At 38.4% G+C, this 25,379-nt stretch overlaps 2 protein-coding genes and 1 long non-coding RNA gene across 3 annotated transcripts in view; 1 reads left to right on the top strand and 2 right to left on the bottom strand.

The window, feature by feature from the left end:
• The window catches only part of LOC135080989 (neurobeachin-like), a 737,070-nt gene that overhangs the window by 640,650 nt on the left and 71,041 nt on the right, over positions 1-25,379 (top strand). Inside the window, exons 42-43 of the mRNA XM_063975714.1 lie at positions 14,747-14,864; positions 15,601-15,703. Of these exons, the coding sequence (XP_063831784.1) occupies positions 14,747-14,864; positions 15,601-15,703 (221 nt within the window). The remainder of the gene's footprint in view (positions 1-14,746; positions 14,865-15,600; positions 15,704-25,379) is intronic.
• On the bottom strand, positions 13,242-13,995 carry LOC135081330 (uncharacterized). The gene is made up of 2 exons (XR_010259191.1): positions 13,832-13,995; positions 13,242-13,593 (listed from the first exon to the last, which is right to left on the bottom strand). It is a non-coding gene; the product is annotated as an uncharacterized LOC135081330 (long non-coding RNA).
• The window catches only part of LOC135081223 (facilitated trehalose transporter Tret1-2 homolog), a 32,283-nt gene continuing 23,391 nt past the window's right edge, over positions 16,488-25,379 (bottom strand). Inside the window, exons 3-5 of the mRNA XM_063975971.1 lie at positions 22,474-22,603; positions 18,741-18,926; positions 16,488-18,264 (exon numbers count right to left, since the gene is read on the bottom strand). Of these exons, the coding sequence (XP_063832041.1) occupies positions 17,111-18,264; positions 18,741-18,926; positions 22,474-22,603 (1,470 nt within the window). The 3' untranslated portion in view covers positions 16,488-17,110. The remainder of the gene's footprint in view (positions 18,265-18,740; positions 18,927-22,473; positions 22,604-25,379) is intronic.

Below are 25,379 nucleotides of genomic sequence, written 5' to 3'. Positions count from 1 at the left end.
ACAAAAAAAATTGTCCAAAAGATTTTGTACGTAACACTAATTTACAGAAATTGAAAAACTACATTCTTTTTCATAATGAGTCAGTTCAATCAACATGAATATTCTCTCAACTAGTTGAAACTTGTACGCAACTACGAATACAAATACCTATTTATTTATTATTTTTTTACCTAAAATTTTAAGTAGTAAAGTAGTGACTGCGCTGTTTTTTCTCAGCACTGGTCCATATTACTGTCCCGAAGCAGTGGTAGGGTTGGGACATGTATGAGCGCTCTTTGTGATCCTATTTGCATAAATAATTTGAACTTGAATTTTATTCTATTCTGTTTTTAAAGTAAAATTCAAAACAATCATTTGCAGTCCATATTGCAATTAACCCACAGCTGTCATTACCGGACCTTTAACATACAAGTCAGTTATTTCTGTCACTAATTTCATTATGCAGTTCTCAGGTATTTGTATATCTAAGCCCGTATTCACGCTCGCTGCCTTCAAGATGTAAACTTCGATCATTGAGATAAGGGACCAGTAACTAGTTGGCTGCGAGACCAGTGGTCGTTTAGATGCCCCTTCCTAGATAACGGATAGTTTATTAGGTAAACGATGGACATTTTACTCGAAGATGTTAAGGTAGTATTTGAATGCTGAAGCGTTGAACTTATCTGAAAAGTAAATTAAGAGGCTGTATCAATAAAAGCGAATCGCCGTCTAGTGGTCGTTTGAGAACTTGTCTTGTGTCTACGCATATGACATCATTTTGGGCTCCAGAAAGTTTTTTACTTTTTTATAAATCCTTCTTCAAATGCTAGCACGCGAGTTACATTTATTGATTTTTGATTCTTGTCTAAACTCTACAGCAACAGTTGGAATCGCCAAAGATGAAAGAACTGATTACAAAGTTTTCAATACCTTGGCGTGATTTGGTCCATACCTGGTGCGCAGCGACAGTGCCCAGGGTGAAAGTTACATAATGCCGAAATAGCTACTATTAGTAACATAGCTTCTAAAAGTGTAATTTATTTACAATTTGACATACTACAGTAGAACCTCGATAAGATAAAGACCAAGGGAAACGTTAAATAATTTGAGTTATAGAGGTTTTTACTTACTAAGGGTTTAAGTTAAAGAGTTTTTATCGGTTTACATTTTTACTTACAGAGGTTCGAAGAAGAGCTTTGTTTAAGACTAATAAAGATAGACGAGGTAGGTTAAATTACTTTATTTTACATTTAAAGGTAGGTATATTTATTGAAGTTTATTCTACATAAAAAAGTCGGTGATTTTTTTTTGTTTGAAACTGTTCACGCTTTCCACGCCCGATTCTTGCTTCTTCAAGAATTCAGCTTTGTTTTTAATATGATGGATAATGTAACGTCTTTTCTCTTCAATCCACTTTCCACAGCTTCAATCGCTTTTAATTTCTCAGCATATGTTAATGCTTTCAGTTTTCGTTTTGAATTCATTTTCACTCACAGTGTGCAAAGAGATGCTGCCGGAACGAAGGTTAAAAGATATTGACACAAACAAACAAATAAGTTACTGTACTTAAACTTTAGTCTATTGTTTACATTTTGGAGCCATTTGGTAAACACGTGTAAGCAATGGACAATAAAAATGGTCTACAGGAAACCTTCTTTTATTGCACATTCGTCTCATTGACAGATAATTGAAGTTACAAAGGTCGTCGTCAGTACAACTTTGAGTTACTGAGGTGCGAAGCCCAAATTATTCGTTTAAGTTATAGAGGGTTCGTATTTTAAGTAAAAGAGGTTTTGGACTCCGAGGGGAAGGGAACACAACATTTTATGAATTTATAGAGGTTATTACGTTATCGAGGTTTAAGTTATCAAGGTTCTACTGTATTTTAATTTAGAAGTCTTCATCTCAAACATTTTATAATTTACCCATTACAAGCTTTTATTTTAGAGATGGATCCAAAACGAACCGTTCCAATTAGCTGTAAGTCGCCGCTAATACGATCGCACGCGAGCGTGTCGCGGACGGCGCAAGCGCATCTGCGCTGGCGCCACTGTCGCGCTTCCGGCCGCTTTGATTAGGAAGTCGCCGGAAATCGAGTGTGCACTTCTAGTTAATGCTTTTATAAGCTGAGAACACGGGCTGGTGGGATTTGGAAACGCACGATTGCTTTTTAATTTTTATATCATAGATTTTAAGGATTTTTCATTAATGATGATAAAATTCATATTACATTAAAAGTAATTTTTATTTATGTTTATAGAATAAGAATAAGAAAGTCTTTATTCAGCACAATATGTTGGACGAAGCAAGAGTATAATTATTGGCTGTAAGAACAAAATACCTGTTTGTATTACTATTATAAAGAGCTGTGGTTTTCTGAATAAAGAAAAATAAAATAAAATAAAAAAATAATTATAAGGATAGTAAAAAATAAGTTTTCTACAAATGAGGACTGTTCTTATAGTACGGGACTATTCCCACCTCTCGTTCCCACCGCTGCAACTCCTTTGCAGCAGGATCTACAGCTTGACCGCCAATAAAAACCCAACCAGTGAAGGTCTTATAGTAATCAAAATTGTCTTAATCCGTAGGTAATCAAATCAAATCAAAATCAAATCAAAATCTTTATTTACTCACACAGACATTGAAAACATACATGAGATAATTATGATTATAATGTTTAATGTTTAATATCAGTGTGAGTCTGATGCCTATGCTAGGTATCGAATACCTGTGTTACAGGACATCAGGCTCCCACCGCCTCGAACCTTATAGCACTTAAACAAGGCTATGAGCTAAGTGTAAGAACAACATCCATGTGGACAAAGATTTAAAAAAAAAAAGAAAATAAGTATAACATAAATTACAGAATAAAATTAAAAATATACAATACGTTACAAGAAAACAATGTACCTAGTGCACAATAAAGAGTGTATGTGTATCTAGGCACCAGTGTGTGATATGAATGAGTGTTTGTGGATAAGAGGGTGAGCCCACTTCTAAACAGACGCTCCGAGACGGAAGGCCGCCGCCCGTCCGCAGGACCATACATGGAAAGTTGTATGATAATAGCGTTGGTATAAAATTGTCATGGCACCTAACGACAGCAAGTGTGTAAGCCCGCGCACGCACGAAGACCGCCCAGCCCAAAGACTTCAAATCCGAGAGAGCTCTAAGTCCATAGGTGTGTTTTAGATGTACTCATTTAATTAGTTTTTCGGTTTCATCGTAGTTACGATTCAAAAGCCACTCCGTGATAGTTCTCTTAACCCCACGTTTTAGTAGCGGGTAAATATTGAGCGAAGCATTAAGTTTATTGTACAAACGATCGCCTCGGAAACAGAAGAATCTGTGGGCAAATATTGTTTTAAACTGTGTTTTGGTGCAGGCTATATTTTTTCTGCGTCTAATTTGACTAAGCTGTGGGTCATATGAGAGCATAAAATGCTTGCGTAGAACCACTGCTAGTATGAATAGCTGCCGAACAGTTAACACCCTCCAATGTCTGTATACATCAATTGTGGGGTGCAAACGCGGAAGGAATGCACTGACTTTCAGTACCGCTCTTTGTGCTCTTTCAACTCTTATGAGGTGAGTCTTGGCAGCACCACCCCATGTAGTGATGCAGTAACCCAGGAGAGATTGACACAGAGAAAAATAAACTGTTCTTAAGAAGGACTGATCGGCAATGTGGCGTAAAGTTTTGAATACAAAGATCAGCTTCCTTACTCTAGCAGCCAAAAGATCCAGATGAGGTTGAAAGTTAAGGTGGCAGTCGATCATGATGCCTAGGTATTTAATTGTGTCAGTTCGGGTTAACTTAGGGCAATGGCAGTTAGGCGCCAGAAGTCTCGGCCGTTATATCGGCAAGAACGAACTGCCCACTGGAAAACATCTCAGTGGGCAAGATCAGTGGAGCCAGGGAGTCCCGCAGCGTTATCGTGCGGGTACCTGCTAAGGTAGCAAAAGAGCTGGCGAAGTGTCGCCGGCTACTAATCGGATGGGCCTCGGTACAGGTAACGCTGTTGAAACCGAGGCCGTCAAGGTGTGTCGCCTGTTGGGGCACTGGCCACACGGCCTTTAAGTGCGCCACTGGCATTGATCGCAGTGGACTCTGTTTCCGCTGCGGTGAAGAGGGCCATAAGGCCAAGGTGTGCCCGGCCCAGGTTCCCCGCTGCTTGTTGTGTGCAGCGGCTGGTAAGGCCGTGGAGCACATGCTGGGGGCAAAAGATTGCCCTCAGCCGGCCCAAAAGCCGAAGCCGGCGCAGCGAGCCGGCACGACGGCGAGCCTCATGGAGGTAGACGCGGGGGCGTCTGCCTCCTAACATTGAGGCCCGAAGTGCGCGCGGAGTCCCCGCGCGCTTCGGAGAGAGTTGCCCTTCTAAGGGCGACAGTTTGAGTGAGGCTGCGGCCAAAGCGTGGGGGTACGCACGTGAACGACTTAACGGCGCCTTACGTGCTACTCCACTAAGCGCCACCCGAGGGACCCGTCAGGTTTTTAGTGGGTAGGCCCTGCCCTTCTGGCAGGGAGAGCCCCACATAACCCACCGGAACCCCCGGACCGGTGGGTATGCATTTCAATACATTTTCCTGACGCAAAAAAAAAAAAAAAAAAAAAAAAGGGCAATGGCAGTTAGACTTAGTCACACATGAGCTAGAATGTGACACAAGCGAATGTCCAGTGGAAAGGCCTCTCTTAGAAATGGCAAAGGTAATATATTTAGTTTTACTTACGTTAAGTGATAGCAAATTAGAAGCCAACCAATCTGTAATCCAAAAAAGACGCAACGATTAACATCTATTAGTGTCAATATCCTAATTTTAATTTTTCTAAAGTGATTTAAGATCTTCAAGAAACAGAATTATATTCAAAACGCATCCGCCCATTATGACTACGAGTACCATCATCGTAATATACGTCATCCTTAACTGTCATTTCACCTTTTCCCAATAAATATTTAGCGGTAATCCCGGCCGTTAACGCGTTCCCGCGATTTACGGGATCTAATCCCTCTTGAGCCGAGATGCGCGTGCGCCGACAGGGGCCGTAACTTGCGGTTACTGCGCCGTATAACATGTCACAGCGGCTGTGGTTTGGTGAAGAAATTTTGGTAGATTAAATTAGGTACCTATTAAAAATAATTATACTACAGGGTGTTAGGTAAATGGGTATATGAGCCGACACTAGCCCATGTTCACATGGTCATATAAATGGTATGGTGAAGTCAGAAAATTGATATCTTCATTTTATTTTTTTTATTTTAATCCGATTTGTATGAAAAATAAAATAATTAAAATGAAGATATCAATTTTCTGACTTCACCATACAATTTATATGACCATGTGAACATGGGCTAGTGTCGGCTCATATACCCATTTACCTAACACCCTGTATAATGGAGTGGATAAATTCAAAGAGTAGCGTCTGGCACATAGTTATGGACATTTGGGCAGTGCCTAAGTAGGAAAATGGTGTTTAAATAATGATGAGCAGTAAATCTATAAGTACGCTCCACTGCCTACCTCAAAATAAGCATAACTAGTAATAAGCATTTCACAAGAATCTGACCCAGTACTTTCTGAGCTTCAAGGAAGTGTTTTTTTGGACATACAATTTTTACAGCAAAAAAGATGACTAACAGTAACAATGAAGAATTGGATTGTTTTAAAATAAACTCATTTTGAGTCGGAATCTTCAAGGAATTACTACACAATTGCGTATAGTTATAAAGTGGATACTTATAAACATAGCAAAGTTTTTCACCATATAAACAAATCTCCACCACAAAAGGAACACACCAAAACAGTTTTACAACAACAAAATAAAACTGCATATTTAAGATACCATCCGCATCACTAGACAGAGATTTATACGGACTTGTATAGGAAAAAAGCAAAGGGAATACACCGGGATAAAAAAGCGTCGCTCCAGGAATAGCCCTTGAACCGAGAGACGCGATGACAGGGAATTTATTAACCATTTGGGATGACAAACTGCGAAATGGGGAAGGAGGGATTCTACTACGCACACAAACTTGCATCAACCGGGATTAGGCGAGATGGGATCGAGTGTTGTTGGTATTTTTACGAGGCGATACCGATCTGGGCTGTGTGGAAAAGAAACAACCATTTGTGAAGATCTCGAAGAAATGAATGCCTGAAGGAAAGAGTTCACTTGGGTTACAGTTACAATTTTCTATATACCTTCTTGGCACTTGTTAATCTGAATGTAGAGTCAACCAGGAAATCAATCAAATATAGGAATATTTTAATTTTTTCAGAATATTTGGCTAACATGGCTTATTTTGTCCTATAAGATAGATTGTAGCAGCTGAAATCTCAACCGTCCAGTTTTATAAGTCACCACAGTCCTAACTTGTCTCAATGTAAATGCGTTTTGTAGCACAGAATCTTTATTTCTTTTTGGACTAGCTAGCAGGTTGATTCAATCCTGCAATGTCTTATCTAAACTCTTGGTCCTCCCTTTTAGTGACTATCTAGTTACCTACTCGTATATTTATTCAAATTCCAAATTGAAATTCCTTATTAGTTTTTTAGCACTTTCACACGTCCCAAAATTTGATTAGTATTGATCTGTAACTTCGAGAACTCGTAGTAGCCGCAGCAATAGTCGCGTCAGCGAGCGCGCACGTGATGCACTGCGTTTTAATTGGGACTTCCTTCGCCGCCCGCTTCAGTAAACGACGGCTTAATATAAGTTTTGACTAATGTACAACGCTTACTTAGCTCTGACAAAAAGTAAAGGACTTTTTTTAGACACATTAGAAATGGTTCAAATTTTTTTTGCAGAAAATTTGCATTTGCTTGAAAGATAAATGGAGAATGAACTCTTAGCCTAGTCGCAGACTACCGAATTTTTGTTGGCCGATAGTTGGGCCCGATTCTAATTTGTATGAAGAATCGGCCGATATCAAATCGGTGTAATGTGCGCACTTTCATACATCTCCATACTGATTAACAGCCCGACCCAACTATATTATGTCTCAACATTGCAAAAGCGCGTCCATTTAGAGGCAGACACAAAATATCCAAGAACTTCCCTCAACCTTGACCTTAAATAAACTCGAAACAAACGAAACTGAAAGCCTTCGCGATAAATCTGTGATAATATCTAACATATCTTTGAATAAACAAGCATTGTTTACCTCTGGGTTCGCGATTCGTGGAACCTCCAGTATAAATACCAGACACTGACGTGAGCTGACACGGCGCATGCAAAGCAGCAGCCGACTGGACCGTGATCTGGTGGCGAATTCTGGAATCATTCGACATCACTAAAGTGGTAATACAAATTCCTAAAGTCTCTGTAAAGTATCAACAACAATGAGGTTACTCGATCGTCTTCCAATTTCTTCAGAAACTACAAACCATGAAAGAATTACAATCATAAGAAAATTTAATCACAAAGACAACTAAGATGTTCTGTCATTCAAAAATCTCATAGAAAAAGACTTTCACTTTCACAAAATAAGGATCTGGAAACTTTTAGGATACTTTTTTCTTCTCCTAAAAGCCTATTTTGACTGTTACGCAGCTTAAATAAAAATAGCCAAATCCATAAGCCCATTCATTTCATTTATTTACATTGATGTGGTATGACAACAATTCCACAAAAATACTTGAATTAAACATTCCAAATTGCATAATAATATCGTCTATTTAAAATATCATATACGCTTGCATTTCAAGTTTCTAATGCTTCCAAAATAGTGTCCTAAATGTGCGAGCCCATGCAAAACAGGAGCCGCCGAGACATGCCATTGATCGCGATCGATCTTATCGCTGGATCTCCCGAATCCAGTCCAATTTTACTAAGCAGCCGATACTATCGGGTTTTATATGCGTTTATTTTTTAACTGGCAAGTAATACGAATATATTTAAGGTTATTATCGACTGGAGATAAAATCGGAAACCTTCACGTTCGTGCACTCGCCAGACGTTTGACTCTAGAAAAATGCGCTGGGAAGTTTTAATAATAATAAATAAGTCCGATTGAAGTAGATTTAACAGATCGAGCTTTGCTGTCTGAAAGTCATGCCAAAGTTAAAAAACCCAAGTCAAAGAAAGTCCTTCATGTCCTTTTCAAAAATACTAAAATGCTCAAAGTTTCGATACATTAAACAAAACAACACCTTTAATCTGCTCTCCCTTATACTGTATATTTTTACTATCATTCATTGTGCGTTCACAATTATTCTCTCTTAAATGTTTGCACCCACTTTTACAAATCACATGCCTAATATTCTCATAATTACATCCAACGTGCAAATAAATCAAATCGATCTACACGTGTGTTTTCCCTCGGTTCCGATGTCGTGCTAGAGCTCCATTAGACTCGAAGTGCCCCACGTGGCGCATCCCACAAGAAGTATTGTTCGCTGAGTGCTCCGATGATGATGCTTTCACTATAATAACCGTGATAATGAGAGAGAAATAAATGTTAAAAGCAATAAATTATACTTAAGCGTCTCTAAATTAGCGATGGTGCGAAATCTAGTTGTAAACCCGATCGTTAATCTCCGTCAATAACAAGGTTACGAAAACTGCAATCAACATCATAAGTAGGTACTACTTAGGCTGAGTTGTACCATCTTACTTTAATTTAGCAAACTTCAAAAATCTGTCAAACTCCATACCAAAAACACCGGTTATTGTTATAGTTACGGTTAAAAGAAGTCGGTGCAACCTTAAACTTCAGCTTATCCAGACATTAGAGAAAGGCAATGCTCTGGTACAGTCAGCGTCAAATAGTTCGTGACACCCAAAGTAGCCAAAAAGTTCATGGTTGTGTTGTCAACTTTTTGACCACTTTGCGTGTCACTATCTATCAGGGATGGCGAACCTATGGCACGCGTGCCATTGATGGCACGCGCCGCAATATTTAGAGCAAGCCATGAATCACCCCAAAATTCACGATGAAATTAAATAGTTTTTAATGAGGGCTATCGTATTTGCCCTCATCAATTGGCGCCACTGTAGAGCAAGGCGCTGTCACTCGCCAGTGGCGCCACTTGTACGATGCCCTCTCATTGCTAGCATTAAGTGGCACGTCTACGACTACATCAAAATTGTTTTTTAGAAAAGTGGCACGTTGCTACATAAAGGTTCGCCATCCCTGATCTATGTATTTGACGCTGACTGTGCATCGAGAAAAGTACAAATGTAATGAATATTAATTTATTTTCAAACAATAGGCGTATCTTAGCTTTTTTTAATTAGGTCCTGATTATTTAATTCGCATATTATGAAACGGGACCTACACAAGGTCTTTGAATTGAGATTTTTAGCATGAGCTTGACTACAGCGATACGGCCTTGCCTCTTATTTTAAGTAAGGTTCTACACCTTTATGGCGTGTACAGTATAAGTTTGGCTCTAGATGAGTTCTGGTAACTTTTTCACATTGCGAGCCATACGATTCGTTTTAGCAACGTTTTACACTAAAATGTTTTCAGTGGGATCAATTCTATTCTATACTCTTTTAAAGTTTATAAATGAAAGGTGTATATCACTTTGAAAAATCATAGAGCAATCACTCGAATCTTTCGTTCGCTTAACCATATGACGTCACTGTATTGTGCCAACACAATGCCCATTGAAAATGCCCCAACAAAAGCGCAGTGTTCAAAACAAAAGAACACCATCGCAATCACAACATCCCACCCCTGCACCCTTGGGGTGGCAGATGAGAAATAACTGCTTTATTGGACTCGACGCGAGGGGACGAGATGACACAAATTATACTAATGGGATCCGAGTTGCCGATAATTAGTTTACACCGGTTCACTGGAGAGGACTGTGGACGAGGAAGAAATAACTTCGTGGTACAGCAGCGTCATATACACTCAACATCTAATACACCGCACCTTCCGCGACGCGAACTTTAAAGATTTTCTTCTGACACAATCATGGTGCCCCAACAATATAGGTGTTATTTGAAAGCCCAGTAAATATTCTTAAAGAAAAACACATTTAATTTCTTAATAAATGATTAACATATACCATAAATGTGACTTGAAAAAAGACCTCACTTTGGGCTCACCCCTGGGATCAATTAGACCAAATTTTATTATTATAAAACCAAATAATGATCACACGTGTCCTCTTTAACAGATGGATAGCGATTAATCCCAACTTATAGCCATAAAAGTTGGCTCAAGCGTAACTACCTATTTTTTGAAGAAGTGACTCTGGAATCCTGGATCCTTCTAAAGACACATTTTTGGGGTAAAAACCTTTCCTTTAATGAAATGAAGTTTAGAACTAGGCTTTTAAATGGTGCCAATATTGGTGGGAAGTGAGGATGCATACGTTTGAAAGTGCTTGTCGCGGGAGGTGCGGTTTATTTGATGTCGAGTGTAGTTCGTGACACTCAAAGTGACCAAAAAGTTGATAACACTACCTGATTCCAAGTAACAAAGACGTTTTGCGAACTTTTTGGCTACTTTCGTCGCTAGCTATTTGACGCTGACTGTACCTACTTATAGATGGATTACAAAGATGAAAACTAGGGCCCAAATAAGGACATACTTGACCTTCACTGGTTGGGTTATTATTGGCGGTCAAGCTGTAGATCCTGGCTACAAAGAGTTGCAGCGGTGGGAATGAGAGGTGGGAATAGTCCCGTAGCGTCTGAGTAAATCTTTGAGAGAATTAAAACTATTCTGTATGTTTCATACCACGCACTTCTTATTTGTGGAAGCCACTGAAGTTTTCTAGCGAACATAACATATTCGTATCAGAAATAAACCACTACGCTACGCATTATAATAAAAAATCAGGCAAAGCATCGACAACACTTCTGTATGTAGTGAATGTCAATTCATAACTCATCGACATTTTTACAATTAATTGCCGAATTTTAAAACTTGTCAGCGTCAAAATGATGGACGTGTGATAACAACCTATAAATTACTCAATGACTAGTAAATTGGACTCGGTTTATTTATTTGCAATTTTACATGTGTCATGATACTAGTACATAACATGTAGGTACTTAAATTAATATTTCGTGTACGATAATTCAAAACGTTCGCTATAAATCTAGTGGTGGATTCGTAAATCGTACGCTTTGACGGCGTCAATCAATCAATCAATCGCTCGCAGTTGATCAATTAAAATTCCAACTTATTTGTATTTTCACCGCGATGTAAGTTACGGTACGTAAATTATAAACGATAAATTTAATTTTGATGATCAATTGATGACTAACCGCTGACTTCTGTAACTGTACCGACTTGTTATTTTCTTCACTAATATTATAAAGAGGAGAGGTTTGTTTGTTTGTATTGAATAAGCTCCGCAACCACTGAACCGATTTAAAAAAATCTTTCACCATTTCCTAAAATACACGGCGGTACGAAGTTCGCTGGGTCAGCTAATAAGTAGATAATAACTTAGGCTGAGTTGCACCACGTAACTTTAACGGTAACTATAACGATTACTGGTGCTTTTTGTGTGGAATTTGACAGATTTTTGACGTTAAAGTAAGATGCACTATCTTACAACCCAGCCTTAGGCTCTGACTATAACCATAACCGGTGTATTTTTGTATGGATATGACAGACTTGACGTTTGTTAATTATTTTTTTTATGTGACAGGAGGCAAACGATTAAAGTAAGATTGTGCAACCCAACCTAAGCATTCATGTGTCGTTCATCATTAATAACATTACAAACGAATTAACTACATTTGGATATACTTATACTTTCTTATTACAAGTTGTAAAATAAAAGTCCTTAAAACTGAAAGTATACAATAATATTATTATCTCTCAATGCGAAATACGCGTAACTAACACAGCCTGATGGATCCAAAGAGCGTTATCTCATGTTGCAAACATTATCTAGTTCCCACAGCGACCCCTCAAATCGCTGTTTGTACAGCAGCACTTCAGTTTATACGTTTGTTAGAAAACCGCACTTATCCCAACTAGATAAGATTGCACAGCGTATAACTTGATGTGTACTTTGTTGTTCAAGTGATCCGGTAGGGGGCGGTGCGTGACGAATATAATCCGCTTAATAGATTCGGGCCGGTCATTATTTGCTCTCTAATTTGATGTTAGCGATACTTATCGCATTATAGTGAGTGCAAAAATTTATTTTGGTGATTTAATTTCTTAGTTCTATTGTTTGAATCTTCTTGTGGTCCTTTTGGGTTACAACTGAGTTTACTACACAAATCTGAAGTCAGACTTACTTATTTGTTTTAAATAAATTACCACAACATTAACATAAAAAAAAATTGAAAAAAAAAACCCAACTGCGTAAAAATGAACTATAAAAAGATAAAAACAGTACAACTTAGTGTTCACAAATGCACTCGGAGGCATCAATGACTAGTTTTTTTTATGGTCAAATCAGTTCCCTCTACCTAGACCTACACCTATTAAAACTTTTTTTTTTCAGTTGACATCAGACATCCTGTAGGTACTTTAATCTGTATTTTAAGTAGGTATTTCAGTTACGAATCAAGTTTCACATTGGAATCTTAAGCAGAACAATTCAGTCATTTTGTATTACGATAATCTCTCGATCAATCATCGAGTACAATTATATTGAACTCTTTCTTTTTTCAACGTGATAGATAATTTGTTTATCGTCATCATCAAATGCTCCATTTAGTGCGGTTGTTAAACTACAACATAATTTGGGTCTTTTGGTCTTTCTTTCTTTTCTGGATGACACCAACAATAAAATGGCCGTGTTCAGACCAATGACGCTATTCCACGTTATGGGGCGTATAAATTCATCTCTAACGAACTCTTTACGACGTGTCGTGCGTGCGTTTACGAGCGCTTTGAGAATTGGGTATTTTTGTTTTAAATACAACGTGGTGTCCACATTTGAGGTGATCTATCAATGTGTTATGTTGTTTGAAAATGGGCGTTTATTCCTTGGTTTTGTTAGAAAAGAACCCAAAGATAAGATAGGGTAAGGTTGCCACTATTGGACCACTTAACTTTAAAATGACATAACAGCGGAATTGTGATAGATAGGAGCAACATGATTCAACATTTTAATAAGCCTTACATATAAGAACTTGCATGTGTCATTTGTGATTTTTAGCATTAACCATAAACAGAGAAAATAGAAAAAAACTGTTTTGCCATGGTTGCTTTCTTTGGACCACTGTTTCTTTAATTGGACCAGTGAGTTGCTATCATTGGACTTAGAAAAATTTGTGCAGTGGTCCATTCAACGGTACCATGAGAATTCAAACAAATAAAAGACAATAATATAATAATCAATTTTATTATTCTACAATTAGTCAACGCTTTATAAAGCTATTTTATAAGTAAGCTTCTGACATCTTTTGGCGTGATTCCGTATAAACAGCTTTCCAACTCCAAAATATGATCGACTAACTTTTTCTCTAAGTCAGGAGTAAGGTCACCTATCGAACCAATTATTTGTTTTGCACCTTTTGCTCTTAAATTTTTGTCGTCCAGCCTTCTTTTTTGCGTCGCTTTTGGTACACCATATATCCTACTTGCCCCATTCAGTCCAACTTCTTGTTTACTTAAAGCTTGTAGTGCCAATGTCATGCTTTCTTCGTTCCACGCATAGTATTCCCCTCGTTTTGCCATGCTAAAATAAAATAAAAACATTTCAATTTCTATTTTAAAAGTTGCTATGATTGGACTGGTCCAATTAAAGAGAAACTTACTGGTCCATTGATGGCAATTCATAGTACAAAGACAAAAAGGTTAATACATAAAAATCTGTGAAATATTGCAAAAAACAGTTACAAATCTACTTGAACAACTAAATAAGGCGTGCGATTCACAATAAATAACATTAAAAACATTTAATAAACTGTACTTACCTGGTAAACTGTGTCACGAGAAAATTACATCGGGAGCGCGCGAAACACTGCAGCAAACATCCTTCCTCAACGGAGCTCACGGCGACACTGGTGGGAGCGGGGGTTGGTACTAGCTCAAATAGCTAACGTTTCGTGCAAACGGTTGATTTTTAAAGTACTTAGGTTCCGAGAAATCAGAGTGGTCCAAAGAAAGAGCCGGTCCATTGATCGCAACCTTACCCTAAGTATTAGTTACTATAAGCGACGATAGATTTGCCTAAACTGTTTCTTGACAGCTACTTGCTACTTCGATAAGTTTAGAAAATTCGTAAAATAGGTCAAATTATTTACAGTAGTGGGTTGAGTATGGATAAAAAAGTTCTCACTACATCCCCCTCCTATGTAGTGAACACGCGTATCAAATCTTTTTTTTATTTTGACCAGTATTTTGGCACTTTCGAACGTCAAAAATTTAAATTTCTTATTAAAAAAATATAACTTTCCATGTCTCCTTATCTTTTGGGCCCTATGAGCGCTTTGAGACAATATTTTGACAAGTGCAGAGACGTAACAACGGAACATACTCAGTTACAGCAAATCCAGGGGGGGGAGCGGTGGGGGCGGTCCGCCCCGGGTGCCAAGCATCAGGGGGTGACACAAGTCGCGCAGATTAGTACTCACTGGCACATCTGCACGGCAAATCTGCGGTCTATGTCATGATACGGGGGGGTGCGATTGTCTTTCGATCTTCGAATCGGTAGGTAACCCCAAAAATCCTGGGGGGTACCAGGGGGTGTCTTAGGACTTATGACGGGGGGGGTAATCGCCCCGGGTGCCAACCCATGCTACACCGCCACTGGCGACTCTATTGGGCTTAAAAAATATTTTAGTTTCAAGGACGTTTTAATTAAACTTGACTTTTCTCGTCTCTTCCAGGTGTTGAAGTACTGCGAGCACCTGCACGGCAAGTGGTACTTCAGCGAGATCCGCGCCATCTTCTCGCGCCGCTACCTGCTGCAGAATGTGGCCATCGAGATGTTCCTCGCCAGCAGAAGTAAGTCATTCATAATAATATCTATCTTTGTAAGGCATATTTTTTATCCTTTCTGTAAACCACAGTCTTCGGTTTGTCATCTGCCCTGAGTGCCCAAGCAACTGCACTCAGGAGGATTTGATGAGTGTTGCTGACAACGCCACTCTTGTGGCGGAGTTTTGGGCTGACACTGTGTAGGTTTGTTGTCGACACGAAAAGAAGAAGAAGACCACAGTCTTTAGGGGCCGCGCAAACGTAGACACTTTTTGTTACCGAGACGGCTCACTATCACAGGAAACCGAGTCGTGGAAGCACCAAGATACAAAAAGTGATGTCTGTCTTTGTGACGGGAAGTCTGCATAAGGGGTGGCTGATTTCATGTGGTTTACCTATATAGAAAGAAACGATCTAATTAAAAAAAAAAATGTTACATGTAGGTACCTACCTACGCCAATTTAAAGCAAAAATGCTTAGAAAAAATCGTCTTTCTGGCATTTGACGCTAATCTACCCCGACGGAAACGTAAATCCCGTGTATATTTCTTAAGTAGCTAGCTCACTCAACCTAAAAATAACAAAGGAATCAAAAAGGGCCCTTAAGAAATGTTTGAAACCTGATTAAGAAATTCCACTTTAGAGAAAATTTCTCATAGTCCGCAATCCGACATCAAACCCATGTACCCAGTTTAACTGATATTAAAAACTAAGTTTCTCCCATTGTAACATGAAATAATAACGTCATTTATTTCTGTTTCCAGCGTCGATATTCTTCGCGTTCCCCGACCAGGCCACCGTGAAGAAGGTGATCAAGGCGCTGCCGCGCGTCGGCGTCGGCATCAAGTACGGCATCCCGCAGACCAGGTCAGTGCTAGCTTATAAGTACACCAGCCGAGCTAGAATGCATGGCCGTGATAAAATCTTATCTTGAGATGACAAACGTATAGGTTTATCGCGTCAAATAGATAAAATCGCGCGACAAAAGCTTATCACGGCGCGCATCCTAGGCCTACAACTAATAACGCCTGACGCAGAAAATCTCTACTAAATACGGAAAAAGTGTTTACATCACGTCAAGAAAACGAAGTCGCTCCATCTTCAATTTAAAATCTCTGATTACAGAAATATGGATGCTTGTGTGTGAGTGATTCGTATTTACCAATTTACCTTTACACCTACAAAAATTATCTCTTTACAATGTACCTTTAGGTCATGATCTACATTACCTAAAAACTATGTTTAGAGTTACCCTAACCTCTTTAACGTCTCTACATAAAATAACATTTTTTTTGTTAATATATATTTTTTTTATAAAAAAGCAGTTTCCTCATACATATTTGTAAATATTAGTGGTCACTCAGAGAATTTGAATAATAATGTGCTGCCATCTGTAGTTGATGTAACACACTAAAAGGCTCTACCCACCTGCCTTCGATCGATCAATTTGACGCTATGAAAATTGTTGACGGCCGCCACAAGTAGATGGCGCTACTGTACACAATAACGAGTATAGTAGAGTAATTTAACGAGTGCATGTTTTGGTTCCTAGGTAATTGGATAATTCATTTTCAATGCCTTTAACTCCTTGAATTTCTTTAAAGTTTTAACAGAATTGGAATTTTATTGTTGGGATAAATGAAACATAAGATGGAAAACAACACTTTTTTTATTCACACATGTATATTAATAATATTAATTGCTTTCATCATCACAGCATAAGTATTGCAGACTCACTTGTAATAACTTATCTTATTGCCGACTTCTTTGATTTACAGCTTATTCACTCTGTTGTGTAAATAATGGTAATAAAATTACGTTTTATGTAAATAAAACTTTTTACAATCAAAAATTGATTTCAACACTAAAATAAATCACTATCGATTGACAGTCGCCAAATAACGATAAATATAAATAAACAATTCAAACTCTTCAATTCTTTCCGTAAAAATCTATAAACAATACAAAATTTTACCTAAATTCATAGCAACCAGTGCTTCTGATTTATAAATCAGATTTGTACTTAAAATAACTTCAATATTAGTACATTAACGTCACCTCTTAAATATAACTAAAGCTAAGGAATGTAACATTATTACGAACTACTAAAATTACTCAGTAAATACCCATGGTAATGATCACAAAATATAGTAACTTTATACTGGTAACCAACGTTTGCACAAATGTTTGGGCCACGCGGCCCTAATATCACACATTCAAAATAAATATCAAAATATATTTCTTTACACAACCCTAAATAACAACCTAAGAATATTATTCACGCAGATTTAAAGTCTTTACCCCACTGTCGAGGACCCAGTTTGCTGTGAAAATGTCACTTTTCTCTAAGGAAACAGACGCGCCTGCACTGTGCCTCCTCTGGACTGGTCTTCCTTCTATGCTATTCTTCTTCTCTTTGTACCCTACCTCAGGGTCAACCTCCTTCTTCTCATCGAACTGCCTCATGATCTCAGTCAACGTCTTTCCTTTAGTCTCCGGCAGGAAGAAGTAGCAATACGCCGCCCCCAACAGGGCACAGCCACCAAACAAGTATAACGTCCCGTTACTCGTCAATAAATTCTCCAACTGAGGATATGTCTTTATGTTGAAGAAGATCAACACGTAGGCGCAGCAAGACGTCGCTCCCGACATCACGCCTCTTATATCCTGAGGGTACAACTCTCCGGACATTATCCAGGGCAGCTGGAGGAAGCCCACCATACTGAACGACACGTGTAGTAGCACACACGCCAATTTAACTAGCGGAGGTCCGTCCAAACTATCACAGATTGCAGCACCTAACATTGCTAATCCAAGAAGAAAGCCTGACGTCGCAGCTAGAGTCTTTCTTCTAAAACTATTGATCAAACACGCCCCAACTGCCCCCATGAACACTCTGACGCCCCCAACGATAATAGAAGCCGTGAACTCGTTGACACTGGTACCGACTGATTTGAAGAAATCCACAGCGTAGTACAAAATGACGTAAATGCCCGACATCTCTTGAAATATGAAGAAAACTATTAGAACGATGAATGGTTTGAGGACGCTCCGCCTCTTGAAGAGTCCCATTTTTTGCTTGAAGGACATTGTTTCTCCTAATTTACGATCTTTGGTGAACTCCATCAGCTCTTGCTGCGCTGTGTTGTTGTTCTGTCGGAGCCAGAACATTGAGTTGTAGGCTTCCTTCATGTGTCCTTTGGACGCGAGCCATAAAGGTGACTCGGGCACGAAGTACATTAGGAAAGGCGTCAACAGGGAGAATCCTGCACAAATGGCGGCGACCTTCCTCCAATGCACGAAGGCTCCCAGGGAATACACGACGAATATGCCCGTCGATACCAGCCCAGGACCCAAGGCGCTGAGGACACCCCTCTTCTCTGGGGTTGTGATTTCTGCTACGTAGATGTATGACACTGTTGACATACCTGTAAGAAAGAAAGCATTGCAAATTAGCAATTTACTCCAATTTTTCTTCATGTATTTCAAACAAAAAGTTGCACAAACATTATGAGAATCGAATAAATGCCAATATTTGAGCGTTATCAAATATCAAATCATGTTTAGATAACTTAAATGATACTAAGGGCCGATTTTTCAGTTATCGGATATCTTGTATTTTTGACGTTATTTTCCATACTGAAAATGTCAATGTGCCAATTTTATTCTCTGAAGAATAAAATTGGCACATTGACATTTTTCTGACTGATTTTTTAATCGTCGGACAAATTTTATCTGAATAAAATTTGTCCGACGATTGAAAAATCAGTCCTAAATGTTTTTCAGGGGTTCATATTCATAAGGCCACCTACATTCCAAAAATGGTTAATTGATTCCATGATAATTTACCACCCAATAATGCTCAAGGAAAGGTGTATAAAGAATACTCTCATAAAAAACTTACCAATAGTAAACCCCGTGATGAACCTCCCCACGCATAGAAAGACGTAGGTCTCGGAAAAGGCGATGACGAGCCAGCCGATGAGGTTGGGCAACACGATGGACTGCAGCAGCAGACGCCGCCCTACGGCGTCCACCATCATGCCGCCCAGCAGTGCGCCCACTGGGTTAGAGATCACGCCCAGACTTGCTGTTGACAAAAAACATTAAACTTTTAAAATAGTTTATCTAGGTAGACCGCTTTAACTCTTCTAATTGTTAGTTTTGTGTGGTAGGTACGCAATAAAGAGATCTATCTAGCATAGAAGCGTACATTTTTCATTATTTTTGGTAATTAAGATACTGAGATTCAAAACAATGTAGTGGTAGGAACTAGCATATATTTTTACTCAAAGGATTGCTTTAAGATTTGAACAAAGTCAAAGACAAAACCATTTCAGTGGTTGATTGAAATTGTGTGAAGGTTTGGACAACTGTCCTGCTGTGATAATAAAATTATTTGAGGAATCAGGCTATGAATTGCTTCTAAGTCGCACATTACAGACTACAGTAGCCAATAGTCGTACTTAAGTCGTAAACTTTACATGCACTTTGCTTGCAATTGTTTAGATATTCCCTGATTTGCTTTCCACTTGAACATTCTCTGATTTACTGAGGGCAAAGCCCTAAATCTAAATCAGGACTTCGCTGTCCAGACTCGCTAATCGCTTTCCCACGGAACTATTCCGACGTTGACGTATTTATTGACATCTGCTGGGACGCCGCCGGAGCCCTAGACCTTGTCTGCTGGCGCACTCCCAACTATTTGTTGTGGTTCGCAGATCGTAAAGGAATATGCGCCTTGGCCATGAGCCAGTTTAACAGCATCGTAAACAGAAGTTTGTTTTGATGTTTCAAACTGTTTTCTGCAATAACAGAAGTATTTAACCGAAGCCGATGAATAATACTTCCAATGAACGTTCTCTATTTTAGACAATGGAACCAATTTAGCAATCTTTTTAATCGTGTAACATATGTGATGCTGATTGTAAATTCTTTTATAAACAAGTGCAAACAATATCAGCCATGTGCAAATGTTTGAAATGTAAACTGATACTGTTAAAAATAGGCATGCTACAAGGTGTGATTTTAAGTCCACTATTAAATTTCCAGCACAATTTCAAATCAAACCCTTTTCTATATTCAAAATTGTGTACCTATATGATTTTTAATGCATAAAGTTAAATAAACGACCCTCCTAATAGTCACAGTTATCGTACGTGCCTATGCGTCGCTTCTGCGGCTCTTGGCCCTATGCCTTATCTGGCTGCACAGACGGGTGTAATGTGTTTGACATCATATCAAAGGTCGGCATACTTTCTGTTTGCCTCCGTGTTTGTTTTTCCACTTGTGTTTGCAACTATGTCGCGATAAGATAAGGAGATCACACCTGCTACTGCTGATAACGATGCGTCGGATTTGTATTGAGATGGAAAAGTCAATAATATCCCGTCATTATTCATAATTATTATTTTTAAAGGATCAACGTCCCCTGAATAACTGATTTCAAGAATGGCTTGTACGAAGTGTTCAGCAGTTAAATTTCAATGTCGCCTTTCATTCACTAATGCATTCATGGAATCTTTTTCACTGCTTCCTCTTTACATCAATGGTTTACATGAATGTTTTTTCTTATGGTAATGTATTTAAAATTAGCTCACGTGCTTCTTTTATCATTCATCTTTTATTTCAGAATCTATACAAAATACGCTACAATATTAGTGTATTGACGTAATCTTTGACTAAATTGTTGTTGAAAAGAAGAATACATACGATCTCAAGAATGATGTTCTGAAAATTTTGTATGTTTTTTTCTTGAAGATTTTAAGACTAGGCAATTAATCGAAAAGCAACTTTATCAGACATGTCAATGTTAATTCATTTCCATGTAGAATGTTAATTTACCTCTTTGTTGGGTTTTATCCCTCAGATTAGCTTACACAAATCTAAGCTTCCTTAGTGGCTGGTAACATTTGCATACTAGGAAACCGAGTTAATGCTAGTTGCAGCAAGAGCAGTGCGTGCATACTGAGCAGCTTGCATCTGCAGGCAGACATTGATCGCGGAAATGACTCAAATTGAGACAAATGTGAGCAAAATTACTACTATTTACAAAGCCACATTGAGTTAGTTTTAGGAATTAATTTTAAAAAAACTTACAAAAATTATAAATGGGTAATTTTAGTCCAAACAAACGTGATTTCCTGGTTTTATTTCGCTTTCCGTACTGGGCTGAGCCTGCATAATAAAATATACTTGAGACAATTCATACTGCAGTTTCAACACTATGTAGACAGACGACAAAAATTACTGCACATTTTCAACTTACAAACGTGAATGAATCGGACAACAGATTCTCATTCTATGCTGAAACAGTACAGTTTGAAATAATTGGGCACGGATCCAATCAGATGTCTGTTAAACAACGAATTATTTGTTAAACAGCTAGTCCCAGATGTATTAAAATGAACATTAGAAACATTCAGCAATCTATCTATACTTACTTCCTACTATTATAAATGCGAAAGTTTGGATGTCTGGATGGATGTTTGTTACTCTTTCACGCAAAAAACGGATGGATTTTGATGAAACTTTACCCCATTCTTTATAACCCAAAATAACATTATAGGCTATACTTTATGACGATCTGTGACAAACTAAATTTCACGCGGGTGAAGCCGCGGGCCAATGCTTGTTTTTATTTATTTGACTGGTGTAGGAAACCAATATTGAATATTATATTTCTTATAAAATGTGTTGCGCGTTGCTTGAAATCGATAAAAATATTTTATCAGCTACATGAGTTACAATGTTATTTGTATTTATTGCATTATAAATAGCATAGTAAACAGTTATAGTATTAAATTACATCGACTGAATTATCGAAACATAAACTTACTACAATAGCAGGTTAAGCGAGGCGTTGACAATCCATATATTTTATGAAATAAAGGTTTTCGTATGTAATATAATAATACATAATATTGTATCTAAAAATGACAACAAGGAGTAATACATAAAAACAAAATGTCGACTCATAGTTCCAAGAAAATTTCTTCCAAATTAAATTCTCCATTCGTTACACCACCACCACCTAAAGCACTTATCGTTCAGTTTATGGTGTTAAACATTTTAGTGGAGAAAAAAAGTGTCCGTAGAGTTCTCTATTACATTTTCATCAGCTTTATCAGCAACAACTCTACTCTCCTACACTCATCAGTACCGAGTCTAAAATGTCGATGACGTTTAAAAGTCGTACTATTGAAAAACAGTCATAAATCCGTATTCACGTGTCATTTCGATAGATTATTCCATAGGATCACAACTCAGCGATTTGTCATTTGACGTTTAATCACTGTCATCAGATTAAACCAAACTTCAAAATAGGTGATAGGTGAATACCGCGGAGGCAATGATCGAATACGCATAAAAACGAAATCGAAACAAAATCGGGCGATTAATATGTGAATACAAAAAGTGACTCCAGCGATCAAATCGCTTGCATGTCGTTGAAGTTTTGTTAATTAGCCCACAGGCTTAGTTAATTTCAGCTGTTTCATGGCGTCCATTTATTAGACAAAAAGTTTTTACGGTTTTAGTATAAATATCCTTGGACATTTTACATTGCGCCTCTAGTCCCAAAATGTATGAATGGTAGATGTACAATTGTACAATATGTACATAATTGATTTACTCACCAATCCATGAGCTCTGCTCGTACGTGATGTTGGGGTACTCGTGCGTATACTGGGGCAGCAGCACCGCCGAGAAGCCCTGGCAGAAGCCCACCGAGATGTTGATGGACTGCGCCGCCAGCGCCGCCAGCACCTGCAACGTTATGACGCCCTGGTCAGTCTGGTGTTTGACGACGTGAATTTTCGGGAAAAACAGGAAAGTTTTTATAACAAAATACATACTCGTATGTCCCTTTACCTAATGTGCAATGACCACTTTCCCACTGGGCACTCTTATTACCCTTAGAGTTTTAAATGTCACTTTTCATTCAGTGATGAATTCATGGCAAGAGGGAAGAGGCCTTTGTCATTATATGCCCAGGGCCCCCAGTCTCTCAGTTGTTTCTCTCTCTCATATTGCTTCTGTTATTAGGTATTGGCATGAAATCAAAATAATTAGTTTCAACTTCAAACCTAAATCGACAAACATTTGACAATTTAGTTTCTCTACAATTTGGCTTCTAAGAAATGATACATGATGAGATTCGCAACCTACATAAATCTGTATTTACTGGTTGAAATTGTTGGTGAAAGTTTACAAAATTTAAAAGAAAATCCACGTAAATGTGGAGCTGTCGTGTAAGTTGGCTTTGTACTCACAGTTGCAAATCTCATTGTTACAGAGACTGCATTGGTTACATCCGCCACAAGTATGCGCTTGCAACTTAATAAACATGTTATCGTAGTTGTCACGTAACACCGCAATATCGCTAATGGCTCTTGACATAAGGGCGCTGCATTGCCTACATTGTTGCAAATTCAAGAACTAATGCATTTCTATTCATAGATGTAAATAATGATATTGAAGTGCTTATTTTTATAATAATGTGGCAGAATGAGCGACAGTTAGCGCATTTACCGAACAATTACTCGCTAAAGAGGCTTACACGGTAATTGTGGCATAATAATTAATGTCATTACGATTTGACCGCGTCATGTCAGATAAACACCGCTCGCGTCGTTATTCAATGGTTACTGTGTTGATTTTCAGTCGCCATAATGTCACATGACGCGATTTATAATGCCCCAAAATGAAGAAAAAACAAATACTGTTTATTCTGAAATGTGTTTACAAACACTCAAATCATTTATTTCTTTCATGGTGAACTTAAAACTAGAATATTACTTATGGGGCCTGCAGGTAGATTTATTGTTAATATTAGCATTTACAGGATTTGATTGATTACCCAAGTGAGATTTTTCAGTGACTGTTTTTCTCATGTTCAGTTTTGCTCTTGACAACAACCGACTTGGACCCGAAGGGTGCAGATGTAATGTATGGTGATGTGACCTTGCCCAAAGTTGTAAAATTTCAATTGTAGTATGAAAACGAACGTGGGTACATGTTCATTATAAAATATAAGTTTCCCCGGTGATCCAAACGAAAAATAACACTTTCTCTAGTCGCAATCGTCACGCGCATCTTTGTGGCGGCCCGTGGTATTTGCGCACATATTGTCCCGTTCCGCTAGTTGGGCTCGAGATGACACGCGCGAACTCTCGGCATTTATGTGTTTTCAATCGAAAAAATAAAATTGCTAAGTAAATACGTGCCACAATACGCCCTACTGATGTGGAAATAATTTCGTTCGCAAAAAAATTAATTGTCTTCTAGAATTTGGGGACATCGTCCTCTAACGACCTGTGTACAGAATGTTGATGACATACGTCTAGTTCATCATTTCCACCTAAGTTGGTAACCGAAAACGCACATCACTCCACATGATGGACGGGTATTAACTATTAAGTGAGTCGCGCCACGTGTGCGCTGAGTGCGCCGGCGCAGCCTTACCGGTGGTATCTATACGGGTGTAATTAGGTCTTTTTTGCAACAAAAATATAGTCTTAAGGACCCGTTCCCCTTTTTTTTTTCGTCGGGAAATGCATGAAATTGCATACCCACTGGCCCGGGGGAGCCAGTGGGTTATGTGAGGCTCTCCCTGCCAGATGGGCAGGGCCTACTCACTAAAACCTGACGGTGTCCTCCCAAAGTCTTTGGGACGGAACTGCGAGTTATTGTCCGAGCTAGACAGCCTCGCTCTGTTTGAGCAAGCGACGACTGGCTTCAGGGGAGTAGTACCTCCCCTGTAAGGACCCGTTACTCTACTGTAGACATAAGCAATAGATGCATCGAATGAATTTAAGCTTACCTATTGCACTGCATGTTTATTTAATCATCATGAAAGTAAAAACTGTAATCGGTGTAGGTATGTTTATTGTGCTCAACTGCTTAAAAATCCATTTTATAAAGCACTTTAAAAGGTTGTATATGTCAAAGCTATATCTCTATTTAATGCAGATTTGAATGTAATTATATCAATGAGATAAAAGGATAGTGCCAAGGTCTGGACCAAGTGCTGCCCAGAATCAACCTATAGTGCATTTTGTTCCTCAGACCAATACTAATGTGTACACCGAAGCGCACTGCAATCTATCCCTGGAGTTAAGAGAAAAAAAGAGTTTTGTTTTGAAATATTTTCATACAAAATATCATCGATGTATACGTACTACGCATAAGATTTCGTGATTTTGGCATTAAATAACACTCGCTATGTTGAACTTAACCATACTGCATCCGTACACCTTACTTTAGTGCGACTTAGACATTCTTTATAAGCGATATAGCGCTGTTGCAATAGTTTGGTTACTTGACAGAAATCATTATTTCCAAAATGAATCAAGAAGTTTTAGTTCTCTATCCTTGCGAAAAATCAATTTATTGGTGTATTACAATCGATTATTGAAGTTATTGTAAGCTAAAACTTCTTGCTCTATTTTGGAAATAATTAATTTCGGTCAACTAACCAAACTACTGCAACAGCGCTTGATCGCTTATAAATAATGTCGAAGTCGTACTAAAGTAAGGTGTA

Source organism: Ostrinia nubilalis, chromosome 19 (assembly GCF_963855985.1).
Source record: "Ostrinia nubilalis chromosome 19, ilOstNubi1.1, whole genome shotgun sequence".
In the NCBI taxonomy this organism is placed as follows: Eukaryota; Metazoa; Arthropoda; class Insecta; order Lepidoptera; family Crambidae; genus Ostrinia; species Ostrinia nubilalis.
This window is presented reverse-complemented; position numbering and strand designations above follow the sequence as displayed.